General features: G+C 40.7%; 1 protein-coding gene across 4 annotated transcripts in view; it reads left to right on the forward strand.

Annotated features, from left to right (window-relative positions):
* The window catches only part of CTNNA3 (catenin alpha 3), a 2257234-nt gene that overhangs the window by 2022464 nt on the left and 207143 nt on the right, over positions 1 to 27627 (forward strand). For all 4 annotated transcript variants that reach the window (XM_029609715.1, XM_029609716.1, XM_029609718.1 and 1 more), the window contains 2 exons: positions 5775 to 5867; positions 15907 to 16088. In XM_029609715.1, coding sequence (XP_029465575.1) covers positions 5775 to 5867; positions 15907 to 16088 — 275 coding nt within the window. The remainder of the gene's footprint in view (positions 1 to 5774; positions 5868 to 15906; positions 16089 to 27627) is intronic.

Below are 27627 nucleotides of genomic sequence, written 5' to 3' on the forward strand. Positions count from 1 at the left end.
TGTCATTGGTGTGCACCACAGTGAATTTTCTGGCATGGGGTCTATAAGAAAGGAGTGCATGTGCGAAAGCCTAGAACAGTGGTTTCCAACCCTGTCCTGGGGACCCCCAGCTAGTCGAGTTTTCAGGATATCCACAATGAATATGCATGAGAGAAAATGTACATATTATGGAGGCAGTACATGTAAATTTTCTCTCATGCATATTCATTGTGGATATCCTGAAAACCTGACTGGCTGGGGGGGTCCCCAGGACAGGGTTAGGAATCACTGGCCTAGAGGATACGGTGTCCTTGGTGGTGGCAGTGTGGTGGCCAGGAGATGAGCGAACTCTGGCCATGGTGGGCTACCACAGCTAACATGGTGGAATGTTACACCAGCTAACTTTAGACCAGCTATTGAGCAGGATTAATTATCTGGTTAACTGACTTGAGTAAGTTTAAATATTTCTTCTTATCAGGCTAATAAGATTTATCAACCTGCAATATTTTATCGTTTGGGATGGAGGGGGGTGTCGAAATTTCATGTAGGGTTAGTCCTGCAATATTTTGCCTCTCCCCAACAAAGTATTGTTGCAATATTGTAAAAGGAATGCAGCAGAGGCAGTTTAAATCATAATTGTGCAATGGTTTAATGTGTTTGCAAGGAATGCTGAAAAAAGGTCATATTAGGCCTTTTGCGAGTAGCATGACTCTAAATGCACATTAAAACACTTGGCATGGATTAATAACCTACCTCACTGTAACCGAAAGTTTCATCTTACAAACCAGACTATAGAATCTGTTTTTGGGATGTTGTCAATGGTTGCAATAATTTAGGAAAGGAAAGAATTCTGCTTAAATACAAAACTCGTCCTAGTAATGAACTGAAATGAGAGCAGGGCTGTTTGCAACATAATCAGATATGAAAAAAGAATGCAAATCTCTGTCTAGTCACAATCTATTTATTTGCTTGTATTTATTTGTTGTCCAACTTCCAAGTAATCTTGAGTGGTATACTCATACCTAAACTTAAATGCAATAACCAAAAGCACTATTGTCTGGCTGACAAATGAACAGCAGTACCTTATCTATGTTATCTCTTGTAGAAAATCACTAAACTAAGGAACTTAATGCAAAAAAAAAAAAAAAAAAAAAGTATTTTTCCTTTACATTAAAATAGGGGGTAATATGGTAATAGCAAGGATAAATTACATCATTTTACATAGCAAACTGATGTGTATAGTTTTGCTTTGAAAATTATCCCAGCAAAACTATTTGTGCAAGTTACACCTGATAACTTGTGCTGCGGGTTTTCTGAAAAACTTTCTGCACATACTTTTCAAAACTGAAAAGTTTGTATGTAAAGCCAAGCCCTGCCCAGACTCTGCCCCTGAAATGGCTCTCCACTTGAAGGATAACTTTCACGTAAGGATGGGCATTCGTTTGAAATGAAATAGACAATGTCAATGTTTTATTTTGTTAGAGCCATGAAACAAAAGAAAAAAAACACTGACATTTTATTTTCTTAGTTTTGTGTTAGTGTGCACCAACCATGAAATTAGGGATAAACCAAAAAACTCCTATATACCATTTTAAAGTATATCAAGCCAAAAACGACATTAAAAAAAAGCCCCACTGCACAACCCTACCTTCAGACAACTCTGTGTGGGCTCATATACGTGCATGTACAGTATATACTATAGTATTTTATAATCTGTGTGAATTGGTCCTTGCAGATTATAAAATATGTGTATATCCACCCCCCAACATTTCCACATATGGTTCAGTATGTGTGAAAAGTTTGTAATTCAATGAAAGCGTGTACTTTATTTTATAAACATATGCATGTATATTTTATGCATGAAAAAACCATATATGCGTAAAACCCTGATTTAACGTGGAAGTAGGTATATCTTAAAGTTTGTATGAGTATTTGAAATCAGCTTGCCCATACCTCTGCCAGTTCACCCAGTCCATCTCCAGTTCACTGAGACCTTTTTGGTACTTCACCTTGAACTGCCCCTAGTTAGTTCACCCAGACTTCCCACCCAAAAACAGCAGACGACAGATGAGTCTAATATGAATTGCACTAGTTAATTAGCAGGTGTAAAATTGCATATAAATCTCTTACAAAATAGCAACTCCCGTTTGTACCTTTTCATCCCACCCCAGAAGGCCCCTAGACTGTCCCTTTTTCCACAGGTAAATGTGTGCACAAAACCAAAAATATGCGCATACTTTTGATGTTTATAAAATAGAATGCATGCAAATATAAGCAACTTACACATGAATATGCTAATTGTATGCATGTAACTCGACTGACAGTGTATTCATATGTGCATACAATTATGCACATGCAAAGTATGGGATAGATTTTAAAAGGAGCGTGCGCGGCATACATGTGTGCGTGTTACCCGGCGTGCACACATGTACACCCGATTTTATAACTTGCATGTGCAGGCAGCGCAAGTTATAAAATCAGGGGTCGGCACGCGTAAGGGGGTGCACAATTGTGCACTTTGCGCACGCCGAGCTGTGCTGCCTTCCCCCGTTCCCTCCTAGGCCGCTCCGAAATCAGAGTGGCCTGTGAGGGAACTTCCCTTCCCCCTAACCTGACCTTCCCACCCCTTCCCCTATCCTTTCCTTCCCCTAGCCCTACTCTAACCCCCCCAAAAAATGTTATTTACCTTTTGCGCCTGCCTCTGGGCAGGCGAAAGTTGCGCGTGCCGACAGCCTGCTGGCACGCAATCCTCTAACACAGTGGCAATGGCCGTGCTATTGGAGGCCTCTGGCCTCACCCCTGCCCCACCCCAGACCGTCCCGTTCCTGCCCCGGACCGCCCCTTCTGTAAAGCCCCAGGACTTACACACGTCTTGGGGCTTTACACGCATTGCCAGGCCTTTTTAAAATAGGCCCAGCGTGCATAGACCCAGTTACATGCGTAAATCTTTTACAATCCATCCCTATATGTGCATAATTTTATATACATATATGGTACACAATTTAGGAGAATAAATAGAAGGTCCAATTAAGGTACGTAAGTTAGGCATCTATTTTCAATTGAACTTAGGCACTTAAGTTATGTACTGAATATAAAATTAGGTGCCTATGTTATATACTGAAAATGGACACCTACATTTAAGAGCTCAGCTTTTATTGAATATGGGCTTCATAGTGTCTAATAGCTCAATATTCCATGACGTAGTCAGCAACAAATTTATCAAGGAAAAGTTACATCCATAACTGCCCTGCCTATTGAGCAGGACTTATGCTCACAAGTGTTTTGCTGAATATAGTTGGATAAAGTTACATTTATGTGGATGAAGTTAGGACTGCAATCTTTCTGACCAGACTTGTGTGTGTAACTTTCCCCAGGCAATACTAAATATGTGCACGTACGAGGTAAAATTAAGCCCTGTCCTGGAATGCCTCCATCGATGCCCCTTTCTGATAAATTTTAAATGCACAAAACGTTCTGTGACAAAATTCATCTGGTTGATGGTAAAAATTGTCAAAACTTGTTTTTTTTGTGCACGTATCTCAAAAAGTTATCCACAAAAAGGCTTAGAATATGGACCTCAATATTTCTGATTGAAAGTATTGTATTGTTCTTGAGGCCTCATCATAGTAGCAATATTAGCACACTATACAAAATGGAAATATATCTATCTAGGTAGTAATGATAAATGATCTTGTTTATAACAATTAAAGCATGACCCTTTCAAGCTAGTATTTCAGCAGCTAATATTTCCACACTCATTGAATAGAGGGAACATGATTTTGAAGATTTCATGCTCTGTTTTAGTTGTGTGGCCTTGATGATAATAATTAAAGATTTGATTGATTCCAGGTACTCATTCATTCCTGATCAAGTATCCCAGAGAGCCATATTTGTAATCCACCAGATCTGGACCATAATGAATAAAATTCACTTCATCCTGCATAAGAAGTCATTTGTGACTTCTGCCTCTCCTGGTACTTTGAAATGTAAAGCTATTTGTGCTTCCAAGTGTACTGGATATCTGGCTAATGAACTAAAATATGATATTGAAACATACGCAGTAAACAGTATCACTTTAAGCAAACAGTGGGTAGAGAAACATAGGAACGGTAACTTTTTTAAAAAGGAGCGCAGGCATACATGAGTGTGCATTTGCCTGCACACACCCAGGGATGCAGCTATTTTATAACATATGTGCATATATTTGCACATATAGGGGTAGAGTTTAAAAGGGTTACGCACATAAATTATGCGTGTAACCCTTTCAAAACCCCCCTGTGCGCACCAAGCCTATTTTGCATAGGCTTGGCGGCACGCACAAGCCCTGGGACGCACGTAAGTCCTGGGACTTTGCTAGGGGGGTGTTTCAGGGGCGTGTCGGGGGTGGCGCGACGTTTGGGGCATTCCGGGGGGCGTGTTGAGGGTGTGGTGCCGGCCTGGGGGCATTTCAGGGGCGTGGCCGAGGCCTCCAAAATCGCTCCCGGGCCGGGGAATCGCGTGGCGGCGGCCAATCGGCGCAGGTGTAACTTTCACGATAAAGGTAGGGGGGTGTAGATAGGGCTGGGGGGGGGTTAGGTAGGGGAAGGGAGAGGAAGGTGGGGGGAGGCCGAAGGAAAGTTCCCTCCGAGGCCGCTCTGCTGCAATAACTTTTTCACACTTTGCGGTAAGTACCACAATTGTTGCAATTCCTATCTACAACCACTGGGGAGAGGGAGGGAGGGAGGGAGAGAGAGAGAACCTAGTTATAAGGCCCTCATAGTAGTTAGGTATTAATACCTCTATATGAGGCCTACCTAATTACTTGAGGTGAGGTTTAGGTAGGAGTGTAGGGGTTAGGGGCCACTTTGCCATTCAGAGTGAGATGTATGAACAGAACAGTACACTCTTGTGAAGATTTGCTGTTGAGAGAACATTGTAGAAATCTCATCTTTGGGTGAGTTTCCTCACTCCGAAGGACAGCAAATCTTCACAAGAGTGTACTGTTCTGTTCATACGTCTCACTCTGAATGTCAAAGTGGCCCCTAACCCCTACACTCCTACCTAAACCTCACCGAGTTACTAGGTGGGCCTCATATAGAGGTATTAATACCTAACTACTATGAGGGTCTTATAACTAGGTTCTCTCTCTCTCTCTCACTTACCGCAAAGTGCAAAAACGTTATCGCATTCTGCGGTAATACCTATGCAAAGTGCTAAGACAGCACACTTTGCATTAAATAGGCTATTATCATAAAACACAGCCCTTTTCCTATCACATGCGATATTTAATGCATTTTGATATATCCAGGCCTTAGAAAGGCGGAAGAGAAATTGCAAATTAAAATTAAATTAAATTTGGCACTTCAGATTTCTAAACTGATCTTGAAATCAGCATTTATATTTTTTATTCATTGACTAGAGGACGTTGATATTAACAATGATGGAGCAATCTTCTCACATAAACAAGAGATTCTAGAAAAAACATTTTGAATATCCTCTATCTCTGTTTCTCCAGCCAGTCCTGGAGTACCTCTTAGCCACTCCAGTTTTCACAATATCCACAGTGAATATGAATGAGATAGAACTGCATACAATGTCCCCTTTGCATGCAAATTTATCTCATGTACATTCAATATGGATTTACTGAAAACCAGACTGATTAGGGGTTACTTCAAGACCAGTTTGAAAAGAATTTCTGTATCTGTATCAGTTTGAAAATAATTTCTGTATCTGTATCAGGAAGATTAAAGTCAATTTCAGAATGAAGACTTGATAACTTAAAATGTTTAAGTTATGTTTCTTTTCCTGTTTTTCAGTCACCAGAAGAAATTGAAGATATTTCTGACCTTGAAGAAGACAATGAAACTCACAGTCATACCAGTATTCATAGTGAAGGGAAAACAGATAGGGTAAGCATGAGACTGAGTCAATCAACTGAATATTCTGGGGAAAGGGGAGGCTATTCTGATTAGATGGGTTCCATCTCAACCAGAATGAAACAGGCTACTGACATTTATTTTTATAAAGGAGCTAAAGCAGCTTTTAAACTAGACCATGGGGAACACAGTATCACAGAAGTACATGGTTCAGATGGAGGTATCTTCCAAAACAGGGAAATAGAATATACTAGTAGGGAGATTGTGGTTATGGCAAATATAGCCCAGAAAGTTGTAGACAAAGAGCACACAGATGTGTATGACTCTATATGCCTGTATCACTTGCTAATAAGAAGGTTGTAAATACAAAGAGAAATGAAAGTACAAATAAAAAGCATACCTTAAAATGTCTGAATGTGAATGCCAAAGTCAGACTAGTAAGACAGGTGAGCTAGAATGTAGGTCATTATACTGAGGATATAGACATTACAGACATTTCAGAGACATGATAGAAGGAGGATAACCAATGGACACAGTGATAGCAGGGTACAAAATTATATTGACTTGATAGGGCAGATCAAATTGGTGGACAGGTGGCACTAGCATAGATTATGTAAAAGATGGCATAAAGAAAAGCATGATAAGAATGCTGCAGGAAACAAAATTCACCATGGAATCCCTATGGATAGCAATTCCATGTATAATGGGTAAGAGTATAGTAATGTATGTATCCTACTAGCCACCTGGCCAAGATGAAGAAACAGACTGAAACACTATACAATTAAAAAAGCAAGTACATTTAGGAACAAAATAATAATGGGAGATTTTAATTACCCTGGTGTTGATTGTTCTATATCTTATGAGGAGATGCTAAGGAAGTTAGGTTTTGAGTTGTCTTAAATGACTGTTTCATGGATCAGCTGGTCCTAGAACCAACAAGAAGGTCCACTACTTCAGACCTAATTCTCAGTGGAATACACAATCTGGTATGGTAACTTGAGCAGTAGTGGCTTGAGAACTGCCAGAAGAAAAAGGAGGCAGACTTTGGCTATTCCTTAAGTGCATCTTATTTACAGTGAAATTGGGAAAAGTGCACAGCAAAACAAACAAAACAGGCAGATCATCTTGGAGTTCAGGACTTACTCTCGAACCTGAAACATACCAAGTCTTCTCATATGGTGGGTCTCTATCTGTTCCCTGAGGCCTGTTTAATAATAAGCCCTGAGGTCTTAAACTCTGATAAGGGCTCCACTCTTCACCCAGAATTCCCTGTGGTTCTTAGCCTTAAGGAGGGCCGGGCGAGATAGCTGAGCCTGGTCCTTCAGTGTAGCCTGAGGCAGTTTTTTGTACACTCCTTTACTTTGGTCAGGGTCGACCCTATCGCAAATGGTGCTTTGGGCAAAAAATCACTCCCACCCCCACTTGATGGTGCCTTTCCCAATTGATGGCATCCCCCCCCCCCCCCCCAGCCCTCTCTTCAGCCATGATGGGCTGGGATCTGCCACAGCCACCAGGCCTGTCTTTGAACACAGCAGGATGGGATCCACTGTGGTCACATCATTATGGGATGGGTGCCCAAGGCGCCCCCCCCCCCCCAGCTCTTAACATGTTGGGCAACTGCCCAGCTCACCCACCCCAAAATCTGACCCTGACTGTGGTAGAGCTGCTAAGTAATAGCAATCTTAGTGCAATCCAATTTGACATAATCAGTAGAGGGAGAACATGAAATAAAATTACTGCTGTAGCATATAACTTTAAATAGTCCAGAGGAAGTGCTGATTCCAGAAATTGTATCTGCTGGTGTTTTCTTAAGGAGTTAGGAAGTAATTTTCAAAGAGTTACGTGCATAAAAATTAGCATATATACATGCAAGAAACCTGTACTCACATAATTGCTATTTTAAAGAGGTAAAAATTATGTGCATGCTTTACATTTTAAAGGTAATTTTCAAAGGAGTTACATGCGTAAATGTAACATATCGTAGCAATTTTCAAAAGCAATGATATAGTAAGGTGCAGGAAGGAGGTTCTAGAGGCTAGATTTAGGCACTTAGGTAGGAAATTGAAGTCCAGAACTTCCAGGGTGGAATTCTCTAAAATGATCCCAATTCCATGTGCAGAATCCCATGTGGTTCATCGGCCAACATCTATTGACTACAAAATATGGCTATATCAATTTTTAAAAAATTAATTTTCACTCAGTGATCTTAGACATACAGAAGTCCATATTCAGAAACTTTTAGTCAGATAACTCAGAAGTTATCCAGTTAAATGAATATTTGGGCAATTATCTGGCTAAATTCTAGCTGGATAACTTTTATCCAGCTAAAATTTGGCTGGATAAGTCAAGGGCATTCCGGGTGCATAACAAGGAGGAGTTAAAATAGCTGGATAAGTTATCTAGCTAAGACATATTTATCATTTTGCTATAAATTTCGCATGAATAGTGCCTGTAATTAAAAAAAAAAAAAGGTTGTGGTTAGGGTAATTTTCCTGATACTGCATTGTGAGTTAAAGTTATTGCACTTGTAGTATTTTCACATTGAGAAGTGCCTAGACATTCATTTCTTGTGTTTTGGGGGAGGAGAGAGAGAGTGAGAGAGATGGAGTGAGAGAGAGAGAAACTCTTTATAAGGCTTCATATAAGTAAATTATTTATACCCCTGTAATAGGGGCCACTTGCAACTCGGGGTAAGGTTTTGCGGGATGGATAGGTTCTAGGGGCAGTTTTACATGCACAGTCATACGGACAACAGAACAGTTACCATTATGTGATTTGGAGTGATGAAAGGTACACTAGGGATGTGCAATCGTTTTTGCTGAATTGGAAAATTTCAAAGAAATAGTCCAATTCGGCATGGGTCGGAGGACCTGAATCCTGAGATGGATTTTCCCCAAACTTTTGGGAAAATTCGTTGTTCTGGTTAGTGCAGGGGGAGGGGTCTATTTATTAAAAAAAAAAACAAAAAACCCAAACACACCCCAACCCTTAACATTTAGTTAATTACAACCCCCCACCATCTAAGATGGCCCGTGCCATCTTAGAAAATGGCACGGGCCATCCATTGCTCCTTCCATGTGACAGGGGCCAATCAATGGCACTGGTAGCCCCTGTCACAAGGTAAGGGCAAAGGGCCACCGGCACCATTTTGTTTATTGCCAGCCGACAGCCTGAGTGCGGGAGATCACTCCCGGGACCCCCGCTGGACCACCAGGGACTTTAATCAAGTTTTGGGGGGCTCAGGAGGGTTGGGGGGTTGTAATTAACTAAAATTGAAGGGTTGGGGTGGGGGTTTGACAAAAATTGCTGAGAAAAAAAAACGACCCATTAGAAACCAAAGTTTTCCACAGGTCACCCGACCCGTATCCTGACAGAAAAAAATGAAGCACATCCCTAAGGTACACAAAGATGAGATTTGTACAATGTACTCTTGACCTAGCTTGATGCACTCTCTAGCTGCTATTAAGCTAGGAATATAGTACAATGTACAAATCTCATCTTTGTGTACCTTTCATAACTCCGAATCACAGAAAATCTTCACTGATGGTAACTGTTCTCTTCGAAAATAAAACAGGTGATGGTGAAGATTCAAAAAGACAATTCCAAAAATAAAGAATCTTCACAGTGTAAAGAATTCCAAATAATTGCAAGTTTAAGGATGTTTAAAAGGAGGAAAAAGACCTCAGAGCCTCAACACCAGTTTCACAAAAGGAACTCAATGGTATATTTATTTATTTTTATTTATTTAAGGTTTTTTTATACCGGCATTCATGAACTCGTTCACATCATGTCGGTTTACAGAAAACAGGGGTGCGGATAATACAACCAAAAAACATAAATAACGTGATGAAGAGAAGCAGTTACAATTAACAAGGGCTAATGAACTGGGAATGTAAGAAATAGAAAGAGATAGAGGAGAATAATTATGTACAAAAGTTCAATATAAATATGGTGTCTCATATGTACAGTCTCTGAGTAGAGAGTTTGTTTATGGTGCATATTAGGTAGAGTTCGAGAAGGCTTGCCTGAAAAGCCATGTCTTGAGTCTTTTCCTAAAGGTTAGGAGACATGGTTCGTTTCTGAGTTCTGGAGGGATGGAGTTCCATAACTGTGGGCCTGCGGTGGAAAGGGCTCGGTCTCTTAAGGTGCTGTGATTAGTGGTTTTCGTGGGTGGAACAATGAGGCATCCTCTGTAGGCTTCCCTGGTCGGTCTTGTGGATTTGTGGAAGCGGGGAGGAATTTGTAGATCGATTGTGGTATGTTGGTGAATGATTTTGTATATCAAGGTGATGGATTTATAAATGACTCTGAAATGAATTGGTAACCAGTGGAGGTCTTGTAGCACTGGGGAGATATGGTCTCTTTTCTTAGTGTTTGTCAGTAGACGGGCTGCTGCGTTTTGGACCATTTGGAGCGGTTTTGTGTATGAGGAGGGGAGGCCAAGTAAAGTGGAGCAGCAGTAGTCCAATTTTGAGAAAATGAGGGCTTGGAGGATGGTTCTGAAGTCTTTGGCATGGAAGAGTGGTCTTATCCTTTTTAAAACTTGCAGTTTATAGAAACAGTCTTTGGTGGTTTTATTGATGTGGGCTTTGAAGTTTAGTTTATTGTCGATTAGCACACCTAGATCTCTTACATGAGTGGTTTGTAGGTTGTTTGGCAGAGAGGTTGTGAGATTGTTATCAGGAGTTATGAGTAATACTTCAGTTTTGGTGGAGTTTAGTACCAGATTGAGGCTGTTGAGGAGGTTTTTGATTTCTAGGTGACAGGATTCCCAGTATTCAAGGGTTTTTGAGTATGATTCTTTGATGGGGATCAGGATCTGGATGTCATCTGCATAGAGAAAGTGTATTAACTTGAGGTTGATGAGGAGTTGACATAGTGGTAGGAGGTAAATATTAAAGAGTGTAGGGGATAAAGAGGAACCTTGTGGGACTCCGATGGTCGAGTCGTGGCGTGATGATTCTTTATTCTGGATTTTTACCTTGTAGCCTCTGTTGGTTAGGAACGATTTGAACCAGGAGAGCGCTAAACCAGAGATTCCTATCGCAGCTAGCAGTTTGATGAGGATAGCGTGATTTACGGTATCGAAAGCTGCTGAGAGGTCCAAAAGGATCAATAGAAAGGATTGACCTTTGTCTGTACCTAAGATGAGTAGGTCTGTTAGGGAGGTAAGTAGGGATTCTGTGCCCCTATTTTTGCGGAATCCATGCTGTGAGGCGGATAGAATTTTGTTGTCTTCGATGAAGTCCGATAGTTGGGCGTTCACAAGCCTTTCCATAATCTTAGCTATGATAGGGAGATTAGCTATTGGACGGTAGTTGTTGGGGTCTTTTAGGTCCAGGTTGGGTTTTTTTAAAAGAGGTTTGAGTGAGGCTTGTTTGAGGTCTTCTGGGAAGGAACCTTGGGATAGCGAGCAGTTGATGATGTCTGCTAATGTTTTGGATATGGTGTCTGGTATTGAGAGGAGAAGTTTTGAGGGAATATGGTCCGCTGGGTGCGAAGATGGTTTCATTCTTTTAAGGATGGTTTGGATTTCGGAAGACGAAGTGGGTTCAAACATTTCAAGATGAATGTTTTTGATGTGAGGCATTAGGGCTGGAGTTAGAGGGATGATATTGGAGGGAAGTTGAGTAAGAAGATTTGTGATTTTGTTTTGAAAGAAGATGGCGAGTTCATCTGCTTTAGCTTGAGCTTGGTTACTAGGGCATTCTGGTGAGGGTACTTGGGTTAGGGAGGAAACATAGGAGAATAGAGCTTTTGCATCAAAGACTAAGTTGTGGATTTTGGAGGCAAAAAAGTCTCTTTTTGATTTGGAGGTGCTGGCCTTGTATTGTTGTAGCGAGCGTTTGTAGGCTGAGAGTGTGCTAGCAGTAGGACTTTTCCGCCAGTTGGATTCCATTTGTCTTAATTTTTGTTTTAGCCTTCTAAGATCGTCGGTGAACCATGGTTGTTTTTTGGAGGCGTCTGGGTGGGATTTTTTTGTTGTTAGAGGGCAGAGCTTATTGGCTATGGATTCTGTGATGGAGTTCCATGATCGTAAGGCCGTATTGGGATCGGTGAGAACAATAGTGGGAAGGTGTTTGGTCAGCTGATTGGTGAGGTCGTCGGGGTGACAAGGTTTCCTGTAATTAAAGGAGGGAGTAGGTGGATGAGGAGCAGTAGATTTTTCCAATGCGAATGAGGTAGAAATCAGGGAGTGATCCGACCAGGGTATCTTCGTATTTTTTGGTGGGGAAGACGATTTTATGCCTTTGTTGATAAAGATCAGGTCCAACGTATGTCCTGCTTTATGTGTCGGGTTATTGACTATTTGGGTAAAGCCCATCGCTGAGAATGCTAGAAGGAGAGTTTGGCAGCTAGTTGAGAGAGCTGAGTTATCCATGTGGAGATTGAAATCTCCTAGTATTATTGCTGGGGCGTCCAGGTTTAGGAAGGTTGTGGTTATTTCGATGATGGGTGAGACGTCGGCTTCTAAGAGTCCTGGGGGGGCATAGATGAGAAGTATTTGAAGTTGGTGTGATGTGAAGAATCCAATTTCAAGTTTGGTATCGGAGTGGATCGGATGTTGTGAGAATTTGAGGTCTTTTTTAGTTGCAAGTAGGATTCCTCCTCCCCTCTTTTTCAGTCTAGGCAGGGAGAAGATGTCGTAGGTTAGCGTCGGTAGTTGGTTTAATATTGCAGTATCTGAGGGTTTCAACCATGTTTCAGTTATTGCGCAAATATCTGGTTTATCGTCAGTGAGGTAGTCGTTGAGGATTAGTGATTTTTTGGTTATAGATTGCGCATTGAATAGCGATAGGGTGAATAGGGAGAGGCCTAGTAGTTGGGTTATCGGAGCTATTAGGATTGGTGTGAGTGTTTTAAGGTTGCGAAGGTTTGCTTGTCTGGTTGGATTTCTTTTCTGTGCGAAATAGTGAGGTGTGATTGGGATTGCAAATGTTGGATGCATTTTAGAGGCTAGGTCCATTTTAATTGTGGGTGTTGTTATAGAAGATGCTGTGTTTGTTTGAGTGGAGTTGTATGTGAGGTTGTTTCAATCATCGGTCTTAAAAAAACCTCCAGCCCCCTATTTCATTGCTTTATTCAGAAAAAAAATATTTATATGAGACAATGAAAATTTGAGAAGGAAAACAATTTTTGACCCAATTAAAGTCTCCCAAAAAGATGTATCTTTTTTCCTCTCTTAATCTTCTATGCTCAATGAATACACTGTATCAAACATATGGGAGGCATAGAATCCAAAATAGTATTAATTGTCACTTATCTTGCATAGCCTTCTCCTTGCATAACCTTCTCCTTTATGTGCAGACATTAGTCTGTGTCCCATGTCTCATCTTAAGCAGGGGCAGGATAATCAATGCAGAAAACCAGTTCGTGTGACAGCTGCAGAAGCTTACTCATGAAGGAGCAGCTTGTTCAAAAGAGCCGACATTAGCTAATGTTTTGCCGACAGGCTGTTTCAAGGCTGGAAACTCCACAACGATTTCTTACATCCATACGATTTTCTCTCCAGCAGACCTCTGCTACTGATTTTCACTGAAACATTCTTAAACTTGTAATTATTTGGAATTCTTTACATTGTGAAGATTCTTCATTTTTGGAACTGTTCTGTTTGTACATATGACTGTGCATTTAAAACTCCCAGAACTCATCACACCTCCACAAACCTCTCCCCGAGTTGCTAGTGACCCTTCTTACAGTGGTATAAATAGTTGACTATTATGTGTGCCTCCCCAAAGGTACCCCCTCTCTCTCTCACTCTCTTTAACTTGCTCTCTCTCTCTCCCTCCATCTCTCTCCTCATTTTAATTTACTCCACTCAGTTCAGAAAAACGTTGAAATTTGAACTCGCATCTCGTAATGCATTATTTATTCTGGATGTTATGGTGTTATTGTGGGCGATAATGCAATAACATGATTTGATAAATGACCCCCTAAGTTTAGTCATCCCATAGATATGTTCTAAAGTTAGCCAAATAATCTTATCCGGCTGACTTTAGGATAGCTGGATATGTTTAGTGAAGCAGTCGCTCCACTGGATATATAGGCTAACTGGCTAATTTTAAAAGGAACGCATGTATTAATTTTATATTGTATGCGCAAGTACACACCTATGATTTAAAATACCCCTGCCACGTGTATGTGTGCAGCCTTCCTTTACTCAGGTATTTTAATAATATGCTTGTACAAGTGACTGTATAGAGAGAGAGAGAGAGAGAGAGAGTGAGAGAAAAAGAGAGAACCTCTGTAATAGACAATATGATATTCTATATATCTCCCACCTTAAGAAGGGCACGTTGAACTCAGGGTATGTTTTGGATGGGGGTGCAGTGTGTTATTATTTAGGAGAGTTGTGGGTGGATCCTTGGGCTGGTGGCAGATGACCACGCCCTGGGGGAAGATCCCAAGAGGGACCACCGGTCAGGCTCAGAGATAGGAGACAGACACACACTAGTTCTTTTATTAGATAGTATACTGAACCACCAGAGGTGGCAGTAGTGAGCTGGAATGCCCGGCTGGGCTGTAGTCCCTCAGATACTGGAACAGCAATCCCAGGATGGCTGAGCTGTAGAGAAACTGAGATATAGTGAGTAGGCAGGGTATGCAGAGTTCATGGACAGAACCTGATGGTAATACTCACACAATGTCTCATAGAAGCCCAGGAGCTGGAATGAAGTAGGCCCTCGAGGAGCGAGTACCTGGATCCAGGGAAAGCTCTGAGAGAGCGATGGTAACTCACAGATGTAGTAGGCAGCGATGACTTCAGGCAGAAGTGAATTCCGAAGAAGTCCGAGGAGCAAGTACCGGTTCCAGACTGCAACCTACAATGTAAGAGAGAACGAGGCCCCCAAGGAGCGGGTACCCCTGGTTAGTCTGAGGAGGCAGAGTAGCATAGATAGAATGAATCCTTATCCTTGCTAACTCGAGTTGTTGGCAATTCAGAGACCTTTAAATATCGGAAGTGGATGATGTCATCTCAGGGGGACGCCCCTGAGGTTTGCGCCACTTCTGGTACTTGAGGCGGGGCTGCGCTGTGCGCGCGCCCCTAGGCATCAGATCAACATGGTGGATTGCAGCGTCAGGCCGGTCCGGGGATGCCGGACAAGGACTGCCAAAAGACACCGCGGCAGCCAGCCTTCCATCAACCCCGGAGGGAGTCGCCAATGCAGTAAGGTGGACAGAGTGGAGACGTCGGGCAGCGACGGTCGCAACACAGTGTTACAAGGGTCTACAAACCCTTGCACCCTAGGCAGAATAATATAACACAATCCCCCCCCCCCAGAAAAAGCCATCCTGAATTGAAAGCACCCCTCTTACAGTGGGAGATATATAGATTGTCATATTCTCTCTCTCTCTCCCTGGTGTTCTTAAAATTCAAAATTTCCAGACTTGTTCCTCATCAGGACCTGCAATAAAGTTACGCAGGTAATATGCCAATGCAAAATTTGTGGTTACTCCTTTTCTGCCTCCTTATTCTTGACGCGCACACAGGTATATATGTGCGTACTTCCCAACTTCTGAAAATTTGCGTTACTCCTGCGCAGCCGGGATGCACGCTTATGTGACCGGTTTTGGGCTAGCAATGTTTTCAAAATCTACCTTTAAGTTAGACGGATAAGTTTACCCAGCTAATTTGCCAAGCCGCATAGCAGCTGGACCTCATAGAGAATGATCAGGAAAATAGTTATTTACTCATGTAAACTAGCTGTCTGTAAATTACTCTTCTTCAATATGACTGAAAGAATGTATGGTGTTCAACAATATCCATACTTCTAGCAACATTAAGAGGAGACATTCCTGAGAGTATGATTTGGTCAGGGATGGAAAATAATGCACATATATTGCATTCAGCTCTATTCATATTATTTTCCAAAAGTAGGAAGTGTAAAGCCCAAGAGTACTTTGTACTCTTGGCAAGTTTCAGAGTGAATGCACACAATCATTTCTTTGAAAAGTGATGCAAAATCTGCCTGTAAAAAAACACCCAAGTTTTTGTCTCAATTTGGACAGTCTGAAAATTGTCCCAGTGGTAGACAATATATAATTTGTAAGTGAAATTGTTACTTTTTAGGCAACGATGACACAACTGCCAGAAAAAGAAAAGGAAAAGATTGCTGAGCAAGTTGCTGACTTCAAGAAAGTCAAGAGTAGATTGGATGCTGAGATTGAAGTATGGGATGAGACCAGCAATGATATCATTGTCCTCGCAAAAAAGATGTGCATGATTATGATGGAGATGACAGATTTCACAAGGTAATCAATCCAAAAGTTGATTTTTTTTTAAACTTTTAGTTTATCAATTTTTAACTACAATACAGCCTAGAAAAATATCTTGTACAGAGTTGCATGGAAATGCATAAATACATTTGCTAAACAAAAAATACTAGAGGTAAATAAGTAAAAATTCAATACATACCAGGTCACAAGAAGAGGCTAGGAATACACAAATCCAGGAAAAAAACTACGGCATAAATGTGGTATTAATCCATGAAGGAAAACAAAGGGACATCTGCATTAGAGCCAATAGCCTAATTTAAATGAAAAAAAAAAAGGGAGGTAACTTAAGCTGACAAAGTAATGTAGGAAAGAGAATAATAATTAGGTCCTATAAAGTCTTGAAGATCCATATTCAGTAAGCTGGTGAGCAGACAAGTTACCTGACTAAAACTGGCTGTATAATAGGGATGTGGAGAGGCAAATTTTTATTTCACTTTGTTTCTTTGTTTTGTAGGTCACCTCCATTCATTTCATTAGTTTCAAATGAAAAAAAAAAATCATTCTTAATTTCATTTGTTTTTTCATTTTCCAATAAAGTCAATGTGGGTAGCAACATAGCCTATTTTGAGCTTCAAAATTGGAGTTTTCAAATCAATTCTAATGAAGCTTGTGGGTAGACAATTGCAAAAGAGGGAAGAGAACTCCAAGGCACCAAGACCGTGGCAAAGTGGCACCAAAAGTAGCTTGAATATCTCAGGGCAGCGATTCTCAACTGCTGCGTCGTGATATACCACTGTGTCGCACAAGCACAAGTTAGTGTGTCTCCACTTCTGTGGCCTGAATACCAAGCTCCCTGACCTCCTGCTGATGCGGCTAATCTCCTGCGGAATGCCAGGATCTCCTCCTGTGCCTGGGCTGTCAGCATTTTCAAGCCCAGGTGGAACAATAACGGTAGTGCCAATTGCAGCACTAAGCAGCCACCTAGAAAGAATACCTGGGGGGGGGGGGGGGGCGTGCACATGCGGTATGGCTTCTCCTTATTGGCATGGCCCAGAAGAGGAAGTGAGATGGACCCACGCGCAAACAAGAGGCCATGTGAAAGGGGCTGGGACTGGTTGAGGAAAAAGAGCAAAGTGAGCCAAATTTGAAGAGGCACAGCATCATCCCCTGCGGCCCCGAGAAAGAGAATGAATCCTGTTGGCCACAGAGGTTGGAGGAGAACAGGTTGATGCTGCTGCTGTTGCCAGACTCACTTACATAAACACACACACACACACAGGCAGACAGACAGACTGTGTGTGTGCGTGTGTGGTGTGTGTGTATACGTGAGACTGAGCATGTAAGAGTGAGAGACAGCTTGCGTGCGTATGTGTCTGTGCGATACTGAGCATGTGAGAGTGAGAGACAGCATGTGTGTATGAGTGAGTGAGTGAGAGAGACTGAGCATATGTGTGGCACCTTGTAGGTGTGTGTGTCTGTGTAAGACTGAGCATGGAAAGTGAGAGACAGCATATATGTGTGAGTGAGAGAGACTGAGCATGTGAGAGTCAGAGACAGTGTGTGTGTGTTTTGTATGAGTGAGACTGAGCATGTGAGAGTGAGGGAGAGTGTATGTTCATATAACCGGTGTGATATGTACAGTGAACATCGGTATAGAAAAACAAATAAATAAATAAAATAAATATATGAGCGAGTGAGGAGAAAGTTTATGAGCAACAACCCTCTTCCTCTCCTCTTGCTAATCTAAGACAATCTCAGGGCACCCAAAAATCAAAAGTTCTTAGGACTGGAGAACAGGGGATTTTTTAAAATCCTTATTAATTTTATTATTGGATGTTTGTGTCTGCTGTTCTGAAATGTTTTTATTTTTTGGTGTTTGAAGCATTTTTATGAGTTTTTAATTGTTGGAAGTTTTTCTATCATTCAGGGGCATGATAGTCAAAGTGGGTTTGGTGCTATTTAGCTGGATAAGCGGGACTTATGCAGCTAAGTAGTGACTACTGAATTTTCCGCCTATGTTTAGCAGCTGCCTCTTAGCCATATAAGTCCGTTATATGGCTAAAAGTCCCTTACATGACTAAAAGTTACATGCAAAAATTGTAGGGGTGTACTGGATCAGGAGTAGAGTGAATATGACAGCTAACCACTAATATTCAGAGTTAGCCACATAAGAATATGTGTAAGTTTAGATGCACCAGAGAGCAGGTCTAAACTTAGCTGGGTAGACTTATCCAGCTAAGTGCGTATATACACGCGTATATTCAGTGGCTTCACTGTGCCGCTGAATATACTTTGTAAATTAACCGGATAAGTTCTAACCAGCTAACTTACTCACACAACTTTGAATATCACCCCCCAATTGTTTTATTACTATTGATATTATATTTCTTGATTTTAGAGCTTGATTTTTTTTCTGGGGAATGGTGATTCTGTTTTTCTTTTGTTGTAGTGAAAATAGTCTGGCTTGTTATGGTTTCCAGTTCAGTTTTTGTCTGCACGTTTCTATTTCTATTTATGGTTTCTTTATTCTTTATTTGGTGAGAGTCTGTCTGTGTTCCACATGTGTGACCGAGGTGAGGTATTCTGCTAGTGTGTAGTTTCTGTGTACGGTTCTATAGTTCTATTTTCCTAATAGAAAGCGTATTGGTATTTTAGGGCCCGGGTATAATATTAGCATTGATGCCTTTTCATAGGTAGGGTTGTTATTGTTTGTGTGCTGGCAGTTAGTGTTGTTTTGGTATTGAGGATTACTATATTGCTATTATAATTCTTTTACCCGTGACATTTTAAGTGCTAATAATATCAAGACCTCATTTTGAGTGCTAATTTATTTACCCGTAATTCTTTTACCCGTAATTCTTTTACCCGTGACATTTTGAGTGCTAATAATATCAAGACCTCACTGCACAATGTTAATATCCATAAAGAGACATCACTGCACAATGTAAATAAGTTACCTCTGTAAATTTTTACGCTACTATCCTTATTTCCTTTCTCTCCCAGTTCTACAACCTTGTTTTATTGTAACTTTTGCTTCCGTTGCACTTGTTAAAAGAACAGTTTTTGCACCCCCTGTTATATGTAAACCGGCATGATATGATCTTATCATGAATGCCGGTATAGAAAAACCTTAAATAAATAAATAAATAAATAAATAAGTGTCTTTTATTTATGTATTTATTTTCATTTTTGCAGCATTTTCTGGTTTGCACCACAACTGTCCATGTAAATATAATATAAATGTTGTAAGTGATTTTTTTTTTTAATCTCAAATTGTACTTTTAATGTCATTTTTCATGGAAAATCCATTATAAATGCATCATCTTTAATTGTGTGTGAGGAGGAGGGGTAGGTGCCCAAGGCTGTATGGTTCACAAGGCAGACTTCTTCACCTACCGGGCCTAGTAGGACACAGCTCTTGTCCTCCATCCCTGCCGAAGCCCATTGAAAAATGGCAATTCTCTTTTTCTTCCGGGCCACTGATAATTGATTCTGTCTTTCCCTGCTGGGCCCGAAGGTGAAACAGAAGAAAAAAGGTTGGTGGCTCTGTGGGGTACAGAGAATGCAGCTTGTACAAAAGTGTGAGTAATTTCTGTTCAGAGAGAGTACTCATCTTTCCCTTGTGTCATTCTTAACAATAAAAGTAATACTGAGGCTTTTTTTTAGTTCAGCTGTGCATTGTTGTGAGCAGTGTGTTACACATGTGAGCACTGTCCATCAGGTGTGTCACAACTGGAAAAAGTTTGAGAACCACTGGCCTAGGGTACCATAAAGGGGCAAAAGGATACCAGTTAGTGGCATGCAGTCGGGGCCTTCATGAGAGTCAGTGAATCTCCTGTCCCAGACTTCTTTTTTTTTTATATTATTTTAGTTTGTATTTTATCACATCCAAGCCAATCATGGAGGCCAGAGATGGAGCAGCCTATTGGAAGTTCCCGCATAACTTAGTAGGCTGGACATGCTGGTTACATGGTGTTCTCCCAGCTCTTGCTTGGTGCGTTGTTTCACTGTTATGTTCCCATATTCTGGTGGTGACTGAGCAGCATGCACATTTGGCCTTCTGCTGCTTTAGGATCCTATGCTGGCCGTGCCAATTATGTATTTATTTAAAAGATTTTTATATACCGCTTATAACAGAAAAACAGTGTAAAGCTGGCCCGACACATCTTTTCCTTTCCTGACTGCTGTGCTATGGGTCCCAGGGACTACACTCTGTTGTGTTGCACTGCTGGTCCCATGGTGGCTCAGCTCAGCAGTCCATTTCCACTTTGCCACCTTCTTTGGTTGCTTCCTGTCTCTCTTATTTAAGATAGAGGGACTGAAAGCTGCACTGTGCAGGTGCTTTATATACTGAGAGACCTTCATTTTGAGTTTTTATTTTATTTTGCCTGGGAATTTTGATGTTATAACAAAAAGCATATCATCAGTGAGTTTCCCAGGCAAAATAAAATAAAAACTGAAAAAGAAGGTCCTAATCTATTAAATCAAATACACACATCATTTCATCTATTACAGTTCTAAGCAAATGTAGTTATTGCAATGCTATAGCTGAATAATTTCTCATATTCCTCTTTATCCTTTTTGCTTTCAATAAAAACTAAAAAAAAACGAGATGGAGACAATCTGGTCCAGTGGTCATTTTACTAAAAAATGAAACCAGCACCATCAATACCACAGTATACAAACTGAGCACAACCTTGTGTAGTGCTTGCCATTTTCCGTAGGAAACAGGATTGCAAACCAAATCATCTCTCAAGATAATAAATCTTCACCAAACCTTCACAGAAACCTGAGGATGAAACAAATAATAAAAAAGAAATAGAACTCCATAAAATTCAAGGATAAAAGAGGTAAATGCCATATAACTCCAGAGATGCCACATACTAGGATCTATCTGAATACTCTAGTAGAGATAAAATAATCTTACAGTTACATTATTCATTGCCTGCCTGCCAAAAAATCCTTCATGACCTAACACCAAGGAAATCCACCGCACTTCTGCAACAACTTTAAATCAACCTTAAAAACAGCTGCTAAGCTTTCTGTCCTGCCTTCCAATAAACTGTCAGACTATCAATATGGAGAAGATAGGTAGCAAGGATGATAGGCACCTCATCACTGGACTAGAGCTCAGTGATTAAAAAGTGAATTTATGGCTATTAATATGGATTAAGCTATTTTTTAGGCAGTCTTTTATCTTACCATATTATTCAACATGCCAAAGATTTTAAACAAAAATACAAGAATTACATTTAGAACAGTTGTCAAATATGTTCCTCAAATTCTATTCTTAAAATTAAAATTATATATTATTTATTTATTTATTTAGGGTTTTTCTATACCAGCATTCGTGGTTAGAAACCACATCATGCCGGTTTACATATAACATAGGGGGTGTGAACGAAATAACAGAACATAAACAAGTGCAGAGATAACTTGAAGTTACAATATAACAAGGATCATATAACTGGGGAGAGAATTAGAGAAAGATAACTGAGTAGTTAATATTAATAATTTACATTATATTGTGAAGTCTCTTATATGATGTTGCTGTCCTTCAATTGGGGTCTGAAACATAATATATTGTCAGCAAAACCTTCCCCAGAGTTGACATATAAATTAAAAAAAAAAATTGGTGATAAAATTGGGGGACACCCAATGTCAATGAAACTGAGTTCAGGCCTCTAAAAATGATATAAACCATTCTTAGTATTCATTTACTATACCTTTCCCACCATGAGGACAAGATATTCCCAATAAAATAATTAGCAAACTGGTTGCGGTGGCTGATTGAAAATCTACTCTATATAAGTAAGATGGATCAGGAAATAAATTATTAATTAAGCTAAATAATTTCTTTGAGGAGTGTTCTGTTATTCCAGTCAAGTTAGAATACTATTTGTCTTTGCTGCCATAATTGCTAAGTTATATATATTTAACGGAGCAGTACATGGAGCTTTAATACTGTCACACTGTGATTTCTTCCAGTGCTTCTCTAATTTCTGACTTTCTTATTTGAGGGCAAGAAGTTCTACAGAAATGCAAGGGAAGGACTTAATCGTAGCTAATACCAGGCGATGGATTCAATCGCATTGTGTAGTGCATTATTGATAATCTAACATAGTATCTAAGGTATGCAATCACTTGCAGAGTTTCCTAAAGCACTCAGGAGATTTATCATTTATACTTGAGAGTACTCAAATTTGGACACATTATTTTTATTACTTGTTAATAAACTATGTAGATTAAATGACACAGACTAGTGATCAGATCATTGGAAAGGAGATGTGTGAATCTCTTCCACACTTAACTCTAGAGCTCAGTTTAAAGGAGCAAACTCCAGGTCAGGAGTTTGACATGCTACGTGTGTTGGGTGATAGATAACTTAGGATAGCTGTTAAATATTTGGAAATTGAACCTAATGTGGTAAGTTCAACATGGATGATGAAGTCACCCTGGACAGTACCCTGAAGTAAGTAAGAAATAACCTGAAGAAATGTAATTCAAAAAGAAAGGTCTAGGGGCCTTGTGGCGCAAAATAGGGATACACATTCTTTATTTGCTTGAAATTAATTTGGAATCCAAACCAAGGCCTAGATTCATCATTTTGCTATCAATATAGGGAAAATAGCACCTGCAATAAAAAAGGGGAATGGTTAAGCTTTTCCTGATACCGCATTGCATAGGTATTTTACCGCAATACGTGTTAAATTTATTGCACCCATATTATTTTTACATTGCAAGCTGAGAAGTCCATCGCACGCTGCAATACTGACCAGACAACTAGGTAGAGAGTGCATCAAGCAAGGTGGAGAGTACATGGTACATATCTACTCTTCTTTCTCTTTTCATCATTCCAAATCACATTACATCTTTACTGATGGTAACTGTGCTGTTTGTATATATGCCCCTCAAAACCCAAGTCACCTCACAAACCTCACCCCAAATTCATAATGCCCCCTCTTACAGTGGTATAAAAAGTTCAGATATAAGCAAACCTCCACAGAGGCTCCCTTTCTCCCTCCCTCCCCCTCTACCTCTTTCTCCCCTCTTTTCACCCTCCCTCTCCCAATTTGATAAATGACCCTCCAAAAAAGCCAATTTTTGGTTCATTTCATTTCATTTGTGCCTCCGAATTTTCTTTTGTTTTGACAAATAGTGCACATTTAGCAAATGGTATGTACTATTTGCCATGTCCCCCTCCCCCCTTATGCCCCCCTCCCCCCTTATGGTTCCCCACGACCTCCTTATCCTTCCATGACTCTAAGGATGAAAAGAGCAGGAAATGTCACCAGAATCAGCATGCAACCCGTTCAAATTTATGGGCCATCACTTCCTGTAAACTGATTTTGTGCATTGTGGGAGGAACAGTGGCAGCAATTCTGTAGCTAAGCAGGTATTTTGCCCATGGAAGAAGCAGAAAGAACCGGCATATGTGATGATAGCAGCAGGGACAGATGAGGGAGGCAAGAGAAAGATGGTGGAAGGGAGAAAGGGGTAGGCAAAAAGAAGATGCTGTGCTTGCAGGAGGTGGTTAAGAGACAAATAAAGGATACTGAGAATGGGAAGGTTTAAGAGACATGGGAGAGGATGCTGGGAATGAAGGAACTGAGAAGTGTGGAGAAGATATTTAAGAGTTTAAGAGGCAGGGAGGAGATGAGGGGTAAGAGGTAAGGGGGAGGATGCAAAGTGATATGGTAAGACACAGAAGAGAGGATGCTAAGTGTTGGGAATAAGAGTCAGAGGGTGGATGCAGAGGGAGGGAGTAAGGAGGTGGGAAGGTAGGGTAGTAAGGAGGTGGGAGGGGCAGATCGGGGAAGAGGGACCCAATCTCCACCACTCATTTCTAGAGAAAAAGTGTATCTTTGCCCCTACTAATGCACGCCAAGAACCAGGGGTGCAGGGGATTAGTTTAGGAGACATCATCAATGATTTTCACCCAGGGTGCATTTGCTCTAGAATCAGCCTTGAATATGGGATCCCTTACTTAAATACTCAGAGCATAAAGAGAGAGGTTAAATCTTGAGGACTGTATAGGTTCTAAGTTCTACTTCTTACAATGTAAGGAGACATGGTAGCTCATCCTTGGCTTTATCTGTTAAGCTGCATGGTTAATTATGATTTAATGTCCTTCATGGTGTAATCTCAGCTCAGTTCCATGGTTGTACATTTTTTCCCTTCTGTTTTTTATCAACTGTCAGTGTCTTTCTCTGATATGTCTGAATCTTTTGTTGCTTCAGTGAAATGAATAGTTAGAAACCTTCAACAAAGATACATTAAAAATTAAAAACAGTTATCAGTTATGCAACTAATACTGCTTGATGGCTGAGAATGAAATTCATAGGATTATATAGCTCATTGACAGATAATACATTAAACAAACCAGGCTGCTTAAATCGTTGCTGCATTAAAACTTTGTTGCATCTCATTGTCTTGTTCTATTACACTGCTTCCATATCAACCTCAGTTAAATGAGCTAAGTATGGAAAGCCTTTGAAAATCAATTTGACAGGGCATGAAAACTAGCTTTAAGCTCCCTAGAATTATTTTTAGACAGCTGTAACGTCAAATATATTTATAATGCTGCTCATGTTTGCCTCCCTCTTAAAAACAAAAAACACAGTATAGTGGCAATCTTGAGTGCCTCATTTTTCAGGACCATTCAAAAATTGCAATATGTCACTTTCTGAGAAATAATGCACTAAACTGTTTAAAAAAAAGACCTTACTTTTTCTTTAATGTGACATCTTCCAAGATTTTTACACGATCAACCGAATAAATGATGACATTCCATCCACAGAATTAGAAGGGAAGAGATTAAGAGTAATTTCATATCACAGAGCAGGAAGCTTACTCTGTATTGCCTTTTGCAACTTCTATAGGATTATTTTCTTATTTCTTTCTTATATCCATTACATATAGTGTGAATAGACTCAGTAAAATTATTATATTCCAATTACAAAAGAAGCAAACACAGCCTTAACCCTTAGTTACTTGCTTTGATTCATTTCAGAGGTTTGGTTTAGAGATGTGAATCGGAACCGGAATCTGATCGGTTCCGGTTCCGATCCAAATCTTAAAATTTTTATCGCCCAGCCCGATTTGAGTTCTGATTATCGGCTGCGCCCGATCAGATAATCAAAAAACCCTCCCCCACCCTCCCGAACCCCCAAAAAAGGTTTTAAAATTACCTGGTGGTCCAGCGGGAGCGCGGGGAGCGAACTCCCCCTCTCAGGCCATCGGCTGCGTTAATACGGCCTGAGTGCAGGAGATCGCTCCCGGACCCCCGCTGGACCCCCAGGGACTTTTGGCCAGCTTGGGGGGGCCTCCTGACCCCCACAAGACTTGCCAAAAGTCCAGCGGGGGTCCGGGAGTGACCTCCTGCACTCGGGCCGTATTGCCAATATTCAAAATGGCGCCGGCGCTACCTTTGCCCTGTCACATGGTAAGGGCAAAGGGCCATCGGCACCATTTTTATTAATGCAGCCGATGGCCTGAGAGCGGGAGATCACTCCCCGCGCTCCTGCTGGACCACCAGGTAATTTTAAAAGGTTTTTTTTGGGGGGGGAGGCTAAGGGGGTCATTTTAAAGGATCGGATGGGTTTTTTTTTTTATTGGGCCACCGGCGCCATTTATATTAGTGGCAGCCAAAATGGCGCCGATGGCCCGAGAGCGGGAGATCGCGCTGGGACACCCCCCCCCCCCACTGGACCACCAGGTAATTTAAAACATTTTGGGGGGGTTCGGGAGGGTGGGGGATTTGTTTTAAAGGGTCGGGGAGGGTTTAGGGGTTGTTTTGGTGTGCTGGTTTTCCCCCCTCCCCTGATTTACGATTTTTCACGATAAATCAGGGGAATTTCTATTGTATCGTGACTCTAACAATTTTTGACGATTTAAAAAATATCTGTCGATTTTTTTAAATCGTCAAAAAACGATTCACATCCCTAGTTTGGTTTTCCACTAGTGAAAATGTAGGCTTTACTAAATATCTGCTGTAATTAAAGAGTATATTTGGACACTCTTGGGTTGTTTTGGAAAAGACAAAAAGGTACTCGATTTGGCTCAAAAGAAATATGTTGAGTATGCACAAGATGGAGATACTTTGGGGTGGATTTTCAAAGGGTTACGCACTTATATTACGTGCATAACCCCGAAAACCCGCTCCTGCGCGTGCCAAGCCTATTTTGCATAGGCCCGGTAATGGGGTAGATTTTATAATTTTGCGCGAGCGCGTACTTTTGTTCGCGCACCAGGCGCGAACAAAGGTACCCTGGATTTTATAAGATACGCGCGTATCTTATAAAATCCAGGGTCGGCGCGCGCAAGGGGGTGCACATTTGTGCAACCTGCTTGCGCCGAGCCCAGCGCGCGCTGCCTGTTCCCTCCGAGGCCGCTCCGATTTCGGAGCGGCCTCGGAGGGAACAGGAAAAGCCATCGGGAGCTCCCCTAGGGCTCGGCGTGCACAAGTGTGCACCCCTTTGCGCTCGCCGACCCCGGATTTTATAACATGCGCACGGCTGCGCACGCATGTTATAAAATTTGGCGTAGCTTTTAATATCTGCCCCTTTATATACAAGACCAAAAATTCTTCTCTATGTCTTGCCAAAAAAAAAAAAATCTGTATGACCTTCATATCTTAATGACACTGACTGCACACTGTGAAAGTGTTGCTATCATCTTGCATTATGCTGCAGTTGTTATAAGCAATGGTCATGTTTATATATTTTTTTAAATGCAAATAAAAACAGTAGTTAAATTATGTGTTTTCTCCATAATTCATTTACAAAAAAAGTTCCCACTCCCGACACTGGCTCAGTTTTTCAAAAAGTCAGTATCTCCATCAGGGGCACAAAAATGACCAAAAATTCAAAACGTGATTTATAAATATTGTGAAATAAATAAACATGGAAAAAACTAATTATCCTAGTTTATAAACACTGAACAATGTTTCTATATCATCAATATACAAATAAGAGGTGGCTGAGGAGAAAGGCAAATTTATAATAATTTTATAGGGAATTTTGCAATAGAAAAATGTGTGTTCAAAGGATATTATGAACCACAATCTATAAGTAGGGACCTTCATTTTTATTTTGCATGGGAATTTTAATGTTATAACAAAAAAACAAACATCAGTGGAAAAAAGACTTTATTGTAACACAGAGAAAAGTCATTTTTCCATTGATTTTTTTTTTTTGTTATAACATTAAAATTCCCATAAAAACTGAAAATAAAGGTCCCTATCTATAAGTAAAGCATTTGAAGAAGAGAAATAATTCTCATTGTTTACTGTTTTATTTATGTGTTGAGCATGTTAACATCCTCATCATATTAAACCCATCTTGAACCCTCTGACTTTCGCAATGTGCGGCAATCATTATTCCTTACAGGCATTGACTACTGCAACTCCCTCTGCGCTGGCCTTCCTCGAAACACACTTCAATTAGTTTAAACCTCTCCTACTTGTTGACTTACAAATACAAAATTGCATGATCACAACTCTCCAGCTTTACTTTCCCCTCATTGGCTGCCCATCCAACGGTGCAAAACATACGAAATGTTAACCATGGTTCAT

This window comes from Rhinatrema bivittatum, chromosome 7 (assembly GCF_901001135.1).
Source record: "Rhinatrema bivittatum chromosome 7, aRhiBiv1.1, whole genome shotgun sequence".
NCBI classification, from domain to species: Eukaryota; Metazoa; Chordata; class Amphibia; order Gymnophiona; family Rhinatrematidae; genus Rhinatrema; species Rhinatrema bivittatum.